This window comes from Misgurnus anguillicaudatus, unplaced genomic scaffold (assembly GCF_027580225.2).
Source record: "Misgurnus anguillicaudatus unplaced genomic scaffold, ASM2758022v2 HiC_scaffold_33, whole genome shotgun sequence".
NCBI classification, from domain to species: Eukaryota; Metazoa; Chordata; class Actinopteri; order Cypriniformes; family Cobitidae; genus Misgurnus; species Misgurnus anguillicaudatus.
In genome coordinates, this window is record NW_027395283.1 from 8,413,069 (window position 1) to 8,429,226 (window position 16,158).

At 40.0% G+C, this 16,158-nt stretch overlaps 1 protein-coding gene across 1 annotated transcript in view; it reads left to right on the forward strand.

Annotated features, from left to right (window-relative positions):
* LOC129439017 (protein NLRC3) overlaps positions 1–14,736 on the forward strand; it is a 93,510-nt gene extending 78,774 nt beyond the window's left edge. Inside the window, exons 8-9 of the mRNA XM_073865815.1 lie at positions 5,421–5,594; positions 11,621–14,736. Of these exons, the coding sequence (XP_073721916.1) occupies positions 5,421–5,594; positions 11,621–11,639 (193 nt within the window). The 3' untranslated portion in view covers positions 11,640–14,736. The remainder of the gene's footprint in view (positions 1–5,420; positions 5,595–11,620) is intronic.
* Positions 14,737–16,158: the final 1,422 nt, after the last annotated feature.

Genomic DNA, 16,158 nt, shown 5'->3' on the forward strand with positions numbered 1-16,158 from the left:
CCCCAATAGAATCTGGACCTTCTGTTGATAGACCCGCCCCACACATACGCAACCCAGCATTTGATTTGATTTGATTGGCTATAAGTGTGTTTTGGTAGTCGGCCCGTCTCCTTCTCCAAACCGTTTTTCAAACATCGTGAACTCCGCTTTTAATTGCAAACATATTTTATTAAGTCTTAAAATGTCCATACCATAAAATCATTGTCAGCATACCATAGTTTGACTTGTACTGCGCTGCGCTGATTTCTAAAGACTGCTGCACAGTGCCGGCGATAGCGTTTTGTGCTCAAACAACGCAAACAAGAGAGAGCTTACGAATGGTCCAGACCAACCTTACGAAAGTGTGACTTACAGAAGATATACTTAGCGTACGAACGTTTTGGGAATTGTGCCATAGAGTTAAGAGAGAGGTTAAGAAATAAGAAGTACTAAGTGATAAGAACGTTTTGGGGAACCGGGCCCTGATCAGTAAGCAGATACATCAGCAGTCTCATGAATAATTATGATGTTGTGTTGTTAGATTTCCCCTACACACCTGACTGACTTAAGTTACATAACTGTGTAGACAACACACACAAGACATTTATCCTCACCGGGTGTCCACAGAAGACAAACACCGAAGAGTCACACAACATTTTGTCCATTATGAAAACTATGAAAAAAAATGTTATTCTTTGATGCTTCATGATGTGGACGATTCTGAATCAATTCACAAATGTCAAGAATTGATTCTTAAAAGTTATTTTACAAAATAATAACGTGACGTTATCAGAACCAAAAGGCGGAACTCAACTCCGGGAGGGGTGCTGCACACGGACAGCTTGAGAGCGCGCACCACATGAGCACCCACAGCAGAGCTTACACGAGTAGTAGAGAAAGAAAAAACTAATACATCTAACCCTATTTGACTAATTCTAAACTGCAAGAAAACAAAATACATGTTGGGATGATCTTCCTCTGCCTTTTCTCTGTTGAGTGAGCGTCAGGAAGAAACAGCGCCTTTCATTTACGGACTCATCTGATGTGCTAATAGCGTTTCCAAAAACCTGCCGCTAAATATTTAGATCTAGATAAGAACATGAATATACTTCTGTAAAAATATGCACATCATTTGTTATTCAGACGGAGGCGCTGGGTGCGCTGCATTAAATAAATACAGTAATACTGCCAAAATCACTGTGTATAATGATGATGATTAGACGATATGTCAGTTACAGTTACATATTGATATGCTGAAACATATAAATTATATATGTCGATTCTGAATCGATTCATGAAGGTCCAAATGATTCCCACCCCTAATGAACACAAACACTTGAGGAAATAAGATCATGTGTTCAACCTGACAGACTCCAGTCAATGTCTTTGAATATGATTTAATCACGACCGAATCCTCCTCATCAGAAAGAATACAAGAGTTTATATAGGATAGATACAAGACAAAGTCACATCATTTATCTCTAATATGATTTATTTTTCACATCTGCAATTCAGAAACTCCTCTCTGTTAACATGCAGACAAAACCAAATTTAACTTTCTTGATGACCTCAGCTTTAACAAGTCATGGGGTTTTAAATTGATATCATTTAACCACACATACTTCCTCTATTTCAGCGTTTCTCAAAGTGTGGGGCGGGCCCCACTAGTGGGTAACAGGAGCATTACAAGTGGGGTGTGAGAAATGGGAGGAAATTTGTAAATTTTTGTGCCCATCTCTATTAATTTCTTTATTTATTGACCATATACTCAAAACAACACCATTTAAATATAATCTTTAAAAAACCCTAAAACAACATCAGACTGTAAAGAAAATGTCACACAGAACCATAGCCTATAAGAATCAGTTAACGTCGGAATGTTAATTGAAGCGGAACAAAACCTAATGGGAGATGCGGTATATGTTGTAGCGGGTAACTTTTAAGGGTTGACAATGGATAAGTTTGTGACACGAAACGAAAAGAAAACGGTGGATTCGGCACCAGCAGAGAAAAGCAACACAGGCAGTGGATCTAATCCACCAAAAAGCCAGCCGAAAAGAAAATATGATGAGGCATATCTTGGTCTTGGATTTACGGTTGGTGTGGTGGGCGCAGATGAGAGACCTATGTGTGTTCTCTGTCTCAAAACGTTAGCAGCAGATAGCATGAGGCCCAACAAATTAAGACGACATCTAGAGACAAAACACCCCAAACACATTAATAAGCCGCTTGACTTCCGAAGAAAACTCTCTGAATACCGCCAGCAGGAAAATCAAATGATAAAATCTGCAGCATTTAACAGAAATGCTCAAATGGCTTCTTTTAAAGTTGCGCACAGAATTGCTCAGTGCAAGAAACCACACACGATAGCTGAGCAGCTCATTCTCCCCTCTGCTATAGATATGGTGTCAATTATGCTGGATGAGATGAGCGCTGCCAAATGAAAAGCAATACCCCTGTCAAACGACACAGTTGCACGACGAATACGCGACATTTCAGATGATCTTGAGGACCAACTCATAGAAAAACTCAGAGACACACGATTTGCACTGCAAGTTGATGAGGCTACAGTCAGCAATAAAGATTGTTTGTTCATTTCATATGTCCGCTTTATACATTCGGAGACAGTAAAAGAGGATTTGCTGTTTTGCAAATATGTTCAAACTAGGGCGACGGCTGACGAACTGTTTAAAATTCTTGACAGTTACCTCATAGAACATGATCTGAAATGGGAAAACTGTTTAGGCTCTTGCTCCGATGGTGCTCAGACCATGGCAGGAAGAAGAAAAGGACTGCAGGCACTAACAAAGAGGGTCCCTCCAAAAGCGCAATGGACACACTGTGTTATTCACAGGGAGGCGCTTGCATCAAAGCAGCTCAGCTCCGAACTAAACGAGGTCCTGACGGATGTTGTGGGCGTGGTCAATTTCATCAAAACCCGACCCCAAAAAGCGCGAAAGTTCTCGGCACTGTGTGAGGAGATGGGAGCCGATCATACAGCTGTGTTATTTCACAGCGAGGCAAGGTGGCGGTCCCAAAGGCAAAGTGTTGTCACAGGTCTTTAAGCTTAGAGTGGAGATTCGGGTCTTTTTGGAAGAGGAACGCATGTATGATGCTGCAGGCAAGTTCAGTGATGAACAATTTCTGATGAAACTGGCCTATCTTAGCGATGTATTTGGAAAGCTGAACGAATTAAATCTTCAACTTCAAAGACAAGCACATACCTCACCTAGCAGACAAGATCACTGCATTCATCCGAAAGCTTGAGGTATGGGGCAGGCACCTTGATCAAGGAAATACTGATGCCTTTGAGAATCTGAGTGAAACTTCTGAAACCAGTACTTCTGGAGCCACCCCAGTGATCCCATGTATCAAACAGCACATCTCTAAGTTGACAGAATTGTTTCAAAAATACTTTCCAAACAACAGCGCCCAGTATGACTGGATTATTGATCCATTCAATACATCAGGTTGGTTTTATAATTTTACTATATAACGTTTTCTACTGTAGGCATGTATTCTACATTTATTTACTGTATAATGTATGCTATTTAAAAAGATTGCTGTTTTTCATATTCTACATTAGGGGTGTGCATTGGCACTGCCCTCACAATTCGATTCAATTACAATTTACAAGGTAACGATTCAATTAAATTCAATTCTGCGATGCATTGCGATGCATCAGAATTCTACTGTACACAACAAGGCAAATTTTTAATCAGTCAAGTGGAACTATTCTCAACAAAAATGAAAGCTTAGCAGCTTTAAGACAATGACAATTATATACCTGAGATGAGAATTTAGATACAGTGTAAGTCTTGTCTAGTTTCCCATTATCTTCTTAGAATCCGAAATGTGCCCAGATCGCCTCAGCCATCCTTGTTGTTGTTATGCCCCCGGAAGTAATTGAAACTTCACAACTTTATTTTCCACTTGAGGCCAGAAAATAAACAGTGACATAATCGATTATGACACTTTGCTGCATCGATGCTGAATCGTGCATGCGCGCATTGCGATGCATTGCCGAATCAATTATTTTTGATACCCCTATTCTACATATTAAACTTCTTCATATTCTATCTGCAGCACCTGCAGATTTCAGCTCTGCAGAAGTAAACCAATTCATTGAGATGACGAGCGACTCCACACTTAGGCTGAGGTTTCCAGTTCAGACACTGAGTGAATTCTGGCTTGGAGTGGAGTTGGAGTATCCACTTATTGGGCAGAGGAGTTTGACCATTCTGCTTCCCTTTGCTACGTCTTATCTTTGTGAGATAGGATTTTCAGCTGTTGCTTCGCTTAAAACAAAATACAGATCTAATCTTAACATTGAGCATGACTTGAGAGTGTCAGTATCAAGCCTACAACCACGTTTTGAAAAGATGTGTTCTACAAAACAGGCTCATTGCAGCCACTAAAATAGAGAATAAGAAAATTCATTTTTGTAAGTTTTGTTCGTTCTTTTTGCATTTTGCAAAGTGACACAATGAAGCAAAACACAACTACCACACTTTTATTTTCTGTTTCTGAATATGATGTTATCATATTTTATATTTATCATATCAGTATGATGAATATGATGTAGTCTTTTTTTCATGCAAAGTTGCACAATTGCACAAATGTATTTTCTCTATTAAAATTGTTTAATGCTGTTATGTTTTAAAATAAACTTAAACTAAAAAGTTAAACTTAAAGCCTTGATTGCCATTTTGTTGGGGCGATTTGGGACAGGTGGGGCTCGGAACCCTTCCCTACCTCCAAAGTGGGGAATGACAGAAAAAGTTTGAGAAACACTGCTCTATTTCAACACATTTTGTTGTCAAAAGCATACAGTACAAATGTTCAAACCTGTAAGAAAAAGACATGTTAGTTATAATTAGTTACAATTCATTTCAATTTCCTTTACAACGTGCAACAAAACTCCTCTGTTAAAATGTCAGAAAATGTAGTTTGGTGGTTTTTTTGATGAAATCTTTGCTGATATTATTGTGTATGAAGAGTTTTTCTCCTCGTCGTGTTGTTTTTATAAAGATGATTAAAAACATTGATCCATCATTGACACTGACACACACATTAATAATGTTTTTATAGATTGAGTGAAATTGATCTTTAAACACTGTAACATCTTTAAATGTAAGATCAGAGTTATGTTATCTCCAGCTGATATTCCTCCTGTAATAGAGGAAGATTTTTACATCAAATACCTGATGAGAATTACAAGTCATGAACTCAATACAGATTTATGAAGAAATGTTCATGTGGTTTAGGACATCTAACACTAATAGTCAGCTGTGTGATGGATTTATTTGACATTTAAACACACAGTGTCTCAGTTACTGAGGGATTGAAAGAGGAACATTACATGAAGAGATGGAGGTTAGAGATTTGTGGACGAACTTTGTAGTTTTGTATCATTCACATAAACTCTCTGTTCTCTACAGGTTGAGGGATTGTGATATCACAGATGAAGGTTGTGTTGCTCTGACTTCAGCTCTAAGATCAAACCCATCACACCTGAGAGAACTGAATCTGTCTGACAATAAACTCACATATTCAGGAGTGAAGCTGATCTCTGATCTAAAAGATGATCCACATTATAAACTACAGACAGTACGGTGAGTAGAGCTCATTTAAATAAATGTTTAAAGTAAACTCATGCAGTGTCATTTAAATTCTAGAATATAAATATTAGAAATAAATGTAAATTGATCTGCTGCTGTTATAGGCTGTGTATCCTTTAAACCCAACAAACAGAAAATATGAAGTGTACATGAACAACACTTGATGCTTTGTCAGATCAACACAATAAGAATTCAATCCAATGTCTGAGTCTGTTTACTAACTGTGATGTTGAGTTTGTTCACTCCAGGATTTAATACTGTGATCTTACTCTTCTTACACATTATATATGATGTTTGTTAATGGGGTTTGTTTGATAGGCCGACACCTCTATAGTTATGGACACTTGACTAGATGTTCATCTTAAACTCTTTTTATAACAACTTGGTTTTTATTTCATGTTTTAAGCATTATTTATCAAATCATCAGAATACAGACAGAAATAACACAAACACAATATATACACAAAAGATAATGTAAGGAATGCTCAGGAATACTGGGATCCATTTTGCGGTGTTTATTTAAAACAAACCAATCAAGCAAACAAATCAAAACGTGAGGCAGAAGAGTAGTCAGGTATACAGGCAGGCAGATCAAAACACAGATAGACAGTCCAATCCAGGCAAACTAAGCAAAGGGGCAAATCCAAAAGGCAGATAAACAGATAGGCAGACAAATGGTCACAACGATAGGCAGTCAGAAATCACAATCAGAATAACGCTCGGTACGCAGGTAAACTGGCAATACTTCGCGCTAGCCTTAGGCTAGCTTGAAACTTAAATAGGGACAAACAGGAAACAGTCAGAGAAGCAGAGAGCGGCGCCACGTCAGTACTCCGGCGAGGGCTCCCTCTGGCGGCGTGGCTGTATGGACGTTACAGAATCCCCCCCTCTAGGAGCGCCTCCTGGCGCTCTACGGGGCCTTCCTCTAGGGCGTGGTGCAGGACGGTCAGGTCTGGCTCGGTGGAACTCCTCGATGAGGTTGGGATCCAGAATGTCGTCCGAGGCTACCCAGGACCTTTCCTCAGGGCCATAGCCCTCCCAATCGACCAGATACTGGAGACGACCCCCGCGCCGTCTCGAGTCCAACAACTCCCTCACGGCGTATGCCGGTTCCCCGGCAACATCGAGAGGGGGAGGTGGCTCAGGAGGCTCGGCGTTGGGGTCGTACTCAGCATGGTAAGGTTTTAGCAGGGAAACATGAAAAGAGGGAGAAATACGATAATTAACAGGCAGCTCTAACTGGTATGTAACATCATTGATTTGTCTTATTATTCGGAAAGGTCCTACGTACCTCGGACTTAGTTTCTTAGACGGGAGCTGGAGTTTCAGATCCCGGGTGGAGAGCCAGACCCTCTGACCAGGCTGGTACGGGGGATGAGGACGTCTGTGACGGTTGGCATGGAATTCTTGGTTGCGGATCGCCCTCTGGAGTCTAACATGAGCGCTTTCCCAAACTTCTCCACTCCTCCTCATCCAGTCGTCAACGGCTGGAACATCCGAAGGCTCTCCTGACCAAGGGAACATGGGGGGTTGATAGCCGAGTACGCACTGGAAGGGGGTGAGATTGGTGGAGGAGTGTCTCAATGAGTTCTGTGCATACTCGGCCCAGGGAAGGAATTCTGACCAGCGGTGTTGTTCTCGGGTACAATAGGACCTCAGGTAGCGTCCAATCTCTTGATTTAACCTTTCAACTTGGCCATTAGACTGGGGATGATAACCAGATGTTAAGCTTACATTTATGTCCAGATTATTACAAAATGCTTTCCAAACCTGTGAGGTGAACTGGGTCCCACGGTCAGAGACGATGTCTTCGGGTATTCCATAGTTCCTGAACACATGGTGAAACATAGCTTCGGCGGTCTCCATGGCAGTGGGTAAGCCTTTGAGGGGTATAAGGCGGCAGGATTTAGAAAATCTATCAATAATGACTAGGATGGCTGTATAATTATTAGAACGTGGCAGATCAGTGATGAAGTCAATGCTGAGATGGGACCAGGGGCGTTGAGGTATGGGTAATGGTTTAAGAAGACCGGAGGGTAAATCTTTAGGAGTTTTGGATTGAGCACACACTCTACAGGATTTCACAAATTGGGCTACATCATGATTCAGGGTGGGCCACCAGAAGGATGTTTGGACTAAAGCTGTGGTGCGGGTAATACCTGGGTGTCCTGAGCTGAGTGAGGTGTGTACCCATTGCATAATTCGGGGCCGCAGTGTTAGGGGAACGTAAGTTCTCTCAGGTGGGCATTCAGGCGGAACAGGGTCATTCAAGTGTTCTTGGGTGATTTCCTGCATGATATCCCACGCTATAGGAGCAATGATAAGAGAAGGTGGTATGATAGGGACAGGTGAACGGTCAACAGGAGTGGGTTCGTGGTATCTGGACAGAGCATCAGCTTTACCATTCTTGTGTCCGGGTCTGTAGGTGATTGAAAAATTGAAACGGGTGAAGAAAAGTGACCATCTAGCCTGGCGTGCATTCAATCTCTGAGCTCCCTTCACGTACTCGAGGTTTTTATAATCCGTCAGAATGACAATATGATGCTTCGCACCCTCAAGCCAATGCCTCCATTCCTCCAGGGCTGCCTTTATCGAAAGAAGTTCCTTGTTGCCTATATCGTAGTTTCTCTCTGCCTGGGTGAGTTTTCTGGAATAGTAAGCACAAGGGTATACCTTATTTTCTGGACCGTGACGTTGTGACAGAACAGCTCCTACTCCAGTATCCGACGCGTCGACCTCCACGATGAACTGTTTTTCAGGGTCAGGATGTTTCAGGATCGGGGCGGTGGTGAAACAGGTTTTTAGTTTCTGAAAGGCTTGCTCAGCTTGTGAGTTCCACAGGAGTTTTTTGGGTTTACCTTTCAGTAGGGATGTCAGGGGAGCTGCTACAGTACTGTAGTTGCGGATGAACCGACGGTAGAAGTTTGCAAATCCAAGGAAACGCTGCAAATCCTTAACAGTGCGGGGTGGAGGCCATTCGGTGACTGCCTTGACTTTGGTGGTGTCCATCTCAACACCCTGGGAACTAATATTATAGCCCAGGAAGTTAGTTTTCATGACATGAAACTCACATTTTTCTGCTTTGACGTATAACTTGTTCTGGAGGAGACGAGACAGGACTTCTTTAACATGGCAGACATGGTCTTCCATATTATTGGAATAAATCAAGATATCGTCAATGTAAGCAATAACATACTGGTTCAGGAGGTCCCGGAACACTTCATTGATGAATGACTGGAAGACGGCGGGAGAGTTAGATAGACCATACGGCATCACGAGGTATTCATAGTGCCCTCTAGTGGTGTGGAATGCAGTCTTCCATTCATCACCTTCACGGATACGAACCAGATTGTAGGCACTACGTAAGTCCAGTTTGGTATAGATTTTTGCTTCCCTCAATTGTTCTAGGGCAGAAGGTACAAGAGGTAAAGGGTAGGGAAATTTAACAGTGATATTGTTCAAACCTCTATAGTCGATGCAAGGTCTTAGGCCACCATCCTTCTTCTCTACGAAAAAGAAGCCAGCTGCAGCAGGGGATGTGGAGATCCGAATAAAGCCGTTTTGTAGTGCTTCAGTGATGTAATCCTCCATGGCTCGGGTTTCAGGTTGAGACAGGGGATAAACTTTACATTTGGGAGGCATAGCATTAGGTAGAAGTTCAATAGCACAATCCCAAGGTCTATGTGGTGGTAATTCGGTTGCTTTGACTTTGCTAAACACTTCTGCATATTCAGAGTAGACATCAGGAATCATAACATTCTTACCAGTAGGGCTTTCAACATTGGTAGACAGACAGGGTTTGTGCTTCATATGGTTAATGCAGGTTTTCATACAACGAGATGACCATTGTAGAATCTCTCCCGTTCTCCAGTTTATCTTAGGATCGTGTGCGACTAGCCAGGGGTGTCCCAATATGATGTCATAACGGGGTGAAGAGATCACATACAAGGTAATAGTTTCAAGATGAAGGAGACCAACTTGAAGAGTGAGGGGAACAGTCTGGTGAGTAATACCTTTGCCGATGGGTACATTGTTGACGGCAGAAATGCTTAATGGAGGTTGGCATGGGATGACAGGAATGAGAAATTTATTGACAACATCTTCATTAATGAAGTTTAGTGCAGAGCCAGAGTCAATTAATGCTGTGAATGACATGGTTATATTATCGTGGATGATTGTTACTGGTTGTGAACACATATCATAACAAGAAGGGAGGTTAAAGAATTGGTTTACCGTGTTGGTGTTGCGAGGTTTCTTGGATGGGCAGTTATCGATACGATGTCCAGGTTTCCCACAATAGAAACATAAGTTGTGCTCACGACGTCGTTGTCGTTCTGCCATGGTCAAAGGAGCGAACCCCATCTGCATTGGTTCTACAATGTCGTCATTATTTACAGCGGTATGGAACACTTTACTGGTGGCATATACAGGCCTAGTGGAAGTTTTCAGTTTCGTTCTAGCAGGCACATTTCTCATCAGGTTATCAATGTGTACAGACAAAGTCACAAATTCAGAGAATGAGAGGTTCTCACCTTTACATGCCAGTTCTGCCTGAAGATCAACGTCCAGACTGTTCTGAAAAATATCCTTTAGCGATTTATCATTCCAACCGCTTTGTGCTGCAAGCGTGCGAAATTCAATGGCATACTCTGCGACAGGACGATGGTTCTGGGACATATTAATGATCTGCGATGAAGCACTTCTTCCCCCCTCTGGGTATTCAAACACTTCTTTAATTTGCTGTACAAAATAGGAGTAAGATGTGCGGATACGAGGATCGGTGTCCCAAACAGCGGAGGCCCACTCGACCGCTTTGCCAGTCAACAAAGAGAAAACTTTAGAACACATCGCATTATCAGATAATTTATCACTCACATGATCTTGAAAATAAATATCCAGCTGACGAAGGAAGCCTCTCACGTGTTCCGCTGTACCATCAAACTTATCAGGTTCAGAAACGCTCATTCGTTTCACAGAGGTGGATGGTAATGCTTGAATATAGCCAGTGAGGTGTTCGTTGACGGCTTGAAGCCGTGTAAGCTGTTCCTGGTAGCCCTGAAGGAGCGTCCTTTGTTGTTTGTAAGCAGCCATTAGATTGGTTACTTCCGCTGGATCGATGGTGGGCGAAGTATTCTGTAAGGAATGCTCAGGAATACTGGGATCCATTTTGCGGTGTTTATTTAAAACAAACCAATCAAGCAAACAAATCAAAACGTGAGGCAGAAGAGTAGTCAGGTATACAGGCAGGCAGATCAAAACACAGATAGACAGTCCAATCCAGGCAAACTAAGCAAAGGGGCAAATCCAAAAGGCAGATAAACAGATAGGCAGACAAATGGTCACAACGATAGGCAGTCAGAAATCACAATCAGAATAACGCTCGGTACGCAGGTAAACTGGCAATACTTCGCGCTAGCCTTAGGCTAGCTTGAAACTTAAATAGGGACAAACAGGAAACAGTCAGAGAAGCAGAGAGCGGCGCCACGTCAGTACTCCGGCGAGGGCTCCCTCTGGCGGCGTGGCTGTATGGACGTTACAGATAAACACAAAGTACAGATGATAAATGATACAGATGAAGATTAGAAAAAAGAAGAGAAAGTCAACTCTTAAAATCTGATGGACACTTCACACAACTCTCCGTCGAGCTTTGACATTGATGCTGTTTCTCTTTATTTACACGACTGTCAACCTCCAGGACTTTTAAAATAAAGCATCACCTTCATTTTCTTACTGTTTGTGTGTGAACTCATAAAACTGTCAGTGTGTCATTATATTATACTACATACATATCAATACATTCATCTCTTACATTGACATCAAATATTCAGAGGAAATAGATGAAATGTGTTTTTGTATTGTTGTAGCTCATGTGTATGTGATAAACAGATTGTTGACATGTTTATTATGTTGAAGATTTCATTTCTATCACTGACTGACAGCACTAATAGTTTGTTTTTCTATCTCTTCATCTGACACTGATGATGATCTCATATCTGATTGACTTTCTCTTTCATTTTTAGGCCTTGCAGACGACGGTAAAGATGTAAAGATGTAAAGATGTCTGATCTTCAGAATGATCTGCTGGTGAATAAGAAGACACAATAGTGACATCACTTCCTCTTAACCGTATGAGTTGATTATTCAGTACAGGATCTGATCTGTGACTTTATCTAAATCTGACTTTGAAGTGTTGGAGGTAAATCTTCATCCTAACTCAGCTTCTGTCTACACATTTCCTATAAGAGCGATTTATCAGTCAGTGTAAGAGGAGCAAGAAATCTCATAGGATCATAAACTGAAGTAAATACTGACAAGATTCCTCTTCTTCTACACTGTTGGGGTTTTTAACTTCATCTTAAACTGAAATGTGTTCAAGTTCAGCACAACATTGAAGACTTGCAGCTCATTTATCTATAAATCCAAATATTGGACGTCTTTGCTTTTGTGTTCTTCAGGATCTGACTGCAGGACTTTTTGATGATTATCTGATCAATTACAAAACAGTTGAGACACTGAATGAAATGTAAATAAAATCATAAAGTTTTATAAAATGATAAAGTTGACATTTCAGCTTTGATCTATCGCTGTTGATTATCTGTCAGACGCTTTCTGAACCTCAGAGTCAAACTGCACCATCTAGTGGACAAACACAAACTTTATAATAAATGTACAATAAAACACAACACATTCTATGTCTAATTCAAAATAAATGTAAACACAAAATAGTAAATTCATACTCAGTGAACAGTATATTAGGTCATTATTATAATTTGTACAATCTTGAGGTAAAATCCTGGGGCCTCATTTATCAACATTGCGTAGAAAATGTTCTATATTTGTACCTACGAATGAAATTTAGTATGTGCGTAAGTACAAAAAAATTGGGATTTATCAAACGTGCGCACGTGGTTGGTATGCACATCAGTAAGTAATCCTTGATGATAAATCCCATTTGTTCTTAAGCACCATGCTCGTGCACGTTGATGGTCATTTGCATTCCGAAACGCTTCCAATGAACCATATATGGTGACAACACCTCCCGTTATAAGTCACGTGGTTGTGCTTTTTCCCTCACCGCAATAATGGCAAAGAGCGCGTAAAAGAGAAACTTTACAGACACAGAAATCGAGTTACTGGTGGATGAGGTTAAATCCTCCTTATAACACATACTGTTTGGTTCACTTAATGCGCGAGGAATGACTAACAAAAGAAAACAAATCTGCATGGGAACATGTTACCAGTGAGTTTAATTACGTTGGGTACAATATGAGAACACTCCTAGAAATAAAAAGTGGTTTGACATTCAATTAAAAAACGCGTCACAGCACACCAACGTGAAATCAGTGCAAATGGAGGAGGACAGACAATGACAGAACTTTCCACCTTGGACAGCAGCATATAACCAGCATCAACGGCGCGATCTGAAACGCACTCCCGGCGGATGGATGATTTCCCAAGTCTTCCAATAACGCAAGATAAGTCATTGCACTGCATTGTCAGCGCTTCATTTATAGTGATAGACACCAATTTGACGACAAATCACAAATAAATCATTAACTTTAACAATGGTTTGCTGTTACTATACACAAATCATTTTAGCACCTGCTTGTGGATAATAAATACACACTTCTTTACACACTGGGGATGATTCTGTGTAGTATCGCTATTCTAGCACTAGATGCTCTACGTACGGATACTCAGAGATGTGCATATATTTACACACATTTCTACATATAAGTGCAATTTGATAAATTACACACTTTGCGTAAAATTGTTCCTACGCATACTTTACGCACACTTGATAAATGAGGCCCCTGAACTCCATCAAAGGCGTCTGAACGGCAGGTGTTGTTTTAAAAATGACCGCTTGAGGTGGTTTGGAGGCGTTTATGTGCTTTGGTTGCTACAATACTCGCTATAGTATTTTTCAAGCTTGATATCATTGTTTGCCTCGTGAATATACAGCATAAAATGGTGACGATGATAAAGTATGTGAGAGGAGGAAGACTAGATGAGTATAAAGCAGAAAATTAGTTCTGGGGTCCGTTCTTCGTACGTGGATTACTCGGTTAGCTGGATTTGATTGTTGATGATTTGGCTTGATCTTGGATTATTTGGTTCTTCAAAGCTCATCCTAGAGTTGCTGTCATAGTAACCGGTCCATAAGATGAAACCTGCTCACGAGTAGACTTATTTAATGTAAACAAGATTAGTTTGTACCTTTTTAAGCGGATTTGATACGGAAAGTCTGACGCAGTTGTGTATTCTCCATTATACGAGAAATACGAGAAGAGCTTTTCAAATTCAACACGTAATAAAAAAGTATAGATTAAATCTTTTAGCGATGTTATTTAACAAATATATAATATAACAAATATATTTTTTCTGTGCTTGTGCAACTTGTTTTTGTTTAACAGATTTGATTATCATTGAATGAATGACAAGACAAACATGCTGATCACTTTCATTTTAAATGTATTAAAATTTTCATTAATAAAAACAGCAATCAATCATACCCAGCACTAATATATGTTATAATATGTACAATAAAGAATATTACTTGGTGTGAAATAAGTTTCCTTTGAATAAACTCATCTCCGATTTTAGTTTTGTCTTTAGATTGTCAAGTAGGCTTAAGGGTTCTTTTAGTCATTTCTATCTGTTATATAAACTCTGAATATAAAGATGTTGCCCTGTCCCTTTCCTGTGACAAAAATGACAATAACCAAAATGAGTTTTTTGCACATATTTTCACATATATTTATCTTCTTTACTACACTTTTCTGTGCAGACTCAGCAGATGCAGGACTTTCAGTTAATGTGGACTCCTGCTAATATTGTTGTAGTCAGAAATCAGTTATATAAGAATAATGCAATTGAAGTAAACTTATTTAACCACTTGCATATAGTTTCTCTAAAGGACTGTCATCTGAGAGGATTTCTTTACTGTCGTGTGCATTGCTCAGAAACAGTTGCACTTTATAATCTTTTGATGTAGAATAACATTTACATTCCTTTACTGCATATCATACTTTATTTAACACATTATTGGAAACTGCTAAAAGTGTTGGTGTATTATCTACAACTGCACAAAAGAGAGGAAAACACAATCTTATAATAAACTACAATTAAAATTGTATTAATCAGCAATGAAAGTGTTGCATTGGATGTGGGTTTAAGAAAGATCAACTGCTCCAGAGATGATCTGTACAATCAATCAGTTTAGAGACATCACTCCTGCCAGCACATCACCTGTTTTTATTCTGCTTTTTAAGTTGCTGTTACAAACAGATAAAACAGCATTGAACTTTTTTTTAAAAGAGACTTAAAGTACTTTAGGAGCATCAAAGTTTAAATCAAGCATATAAAGATATCAAGATGATATTTTTACAGAATATTTTACATTATTTATGGTGATTTTATGTACAAAAGTAGCTTTAACTGGGATTCTAAATTCAGTGTCATAAAAAGTTCACAACCTTCCATCAATAGCTCTCAGACTGCAGGGGTTAAAAATGGGCGTGTTCATGGCCATTGTAACAACCGGCCAATCACAGAGTGTTTTTGCTATCAATATGCATTGCCTTTTCATGCAGCGCACAAACACGCAGTCATCTCAGATAATTAAATCCTGCCATACTAATCATCAACAGCAGTGGTGTTCAAAGAACCGGATAAGCGAGATATAATTAGCGAGATCTAAACATCTTAGATGTCTCATTTGATCGTGGATGTATTAATCGACGTACGAAGAACAGACCCCAGGACTCTTCTACTATAAACTCATGCTGTTGTAATAGATGCAGTATGAAGTTTATCAATGTCTTACTGAAATAGACAAAGACAGATGAAAGCAGATGTTGCTCTTTCAGTATTGATGATATCCCGAGCTATGTGATCCCAAGTGAATTTCAGATTTGTCTTTTTTGGTCGACATACTGCATTATCTGAATGTGAATCTGCAGGGGAAGTTAAAGATGGTGTCTGACCTGGTGCAGTGTTTTCACATTTATCAACAAACTCAAAATGCATCTACAAAAGAGTTAACAGATTTTCCATTTTTGTTGAAGTGTACAAGCAGCAGAGGTTGTAAACAAGTGTACTGCACTGTATCCAACACTGCTTGAAAATCTCGAACAGAGTTTTGAGGACAGATTCTCATCAACACATTCACTGCTGAATCATTGTTTAAAAGTCCCTTTAGTGGAAGATAAAGCAGCATCTCAGCTTGAAATGATTGTACTTTCTGAGGATGACAGACTTTAAAGTGTTCTAAGGGAAGAAACTTTGGGGTTTTGAAAATATCCCAATGTTAAAAGGCAGCACTAAAACTATTGTCTATGTTTGGGTCAACTTACATCTGTGAATCACTTTTTTCAACACCGAAACAAGTGAAATCAAAACATGGCTCTGTCCTGACTAACACACAGTGGTGTAGTCTACGTGATACGCAGGTATACGCCGTATACCCACTAGAAATTGTCAAGGATTTCCGTATACCCACTAGAAATAGCTTGAGGATGCGTAACAGCATGGTTTTCTGACATTTCAAACTTTT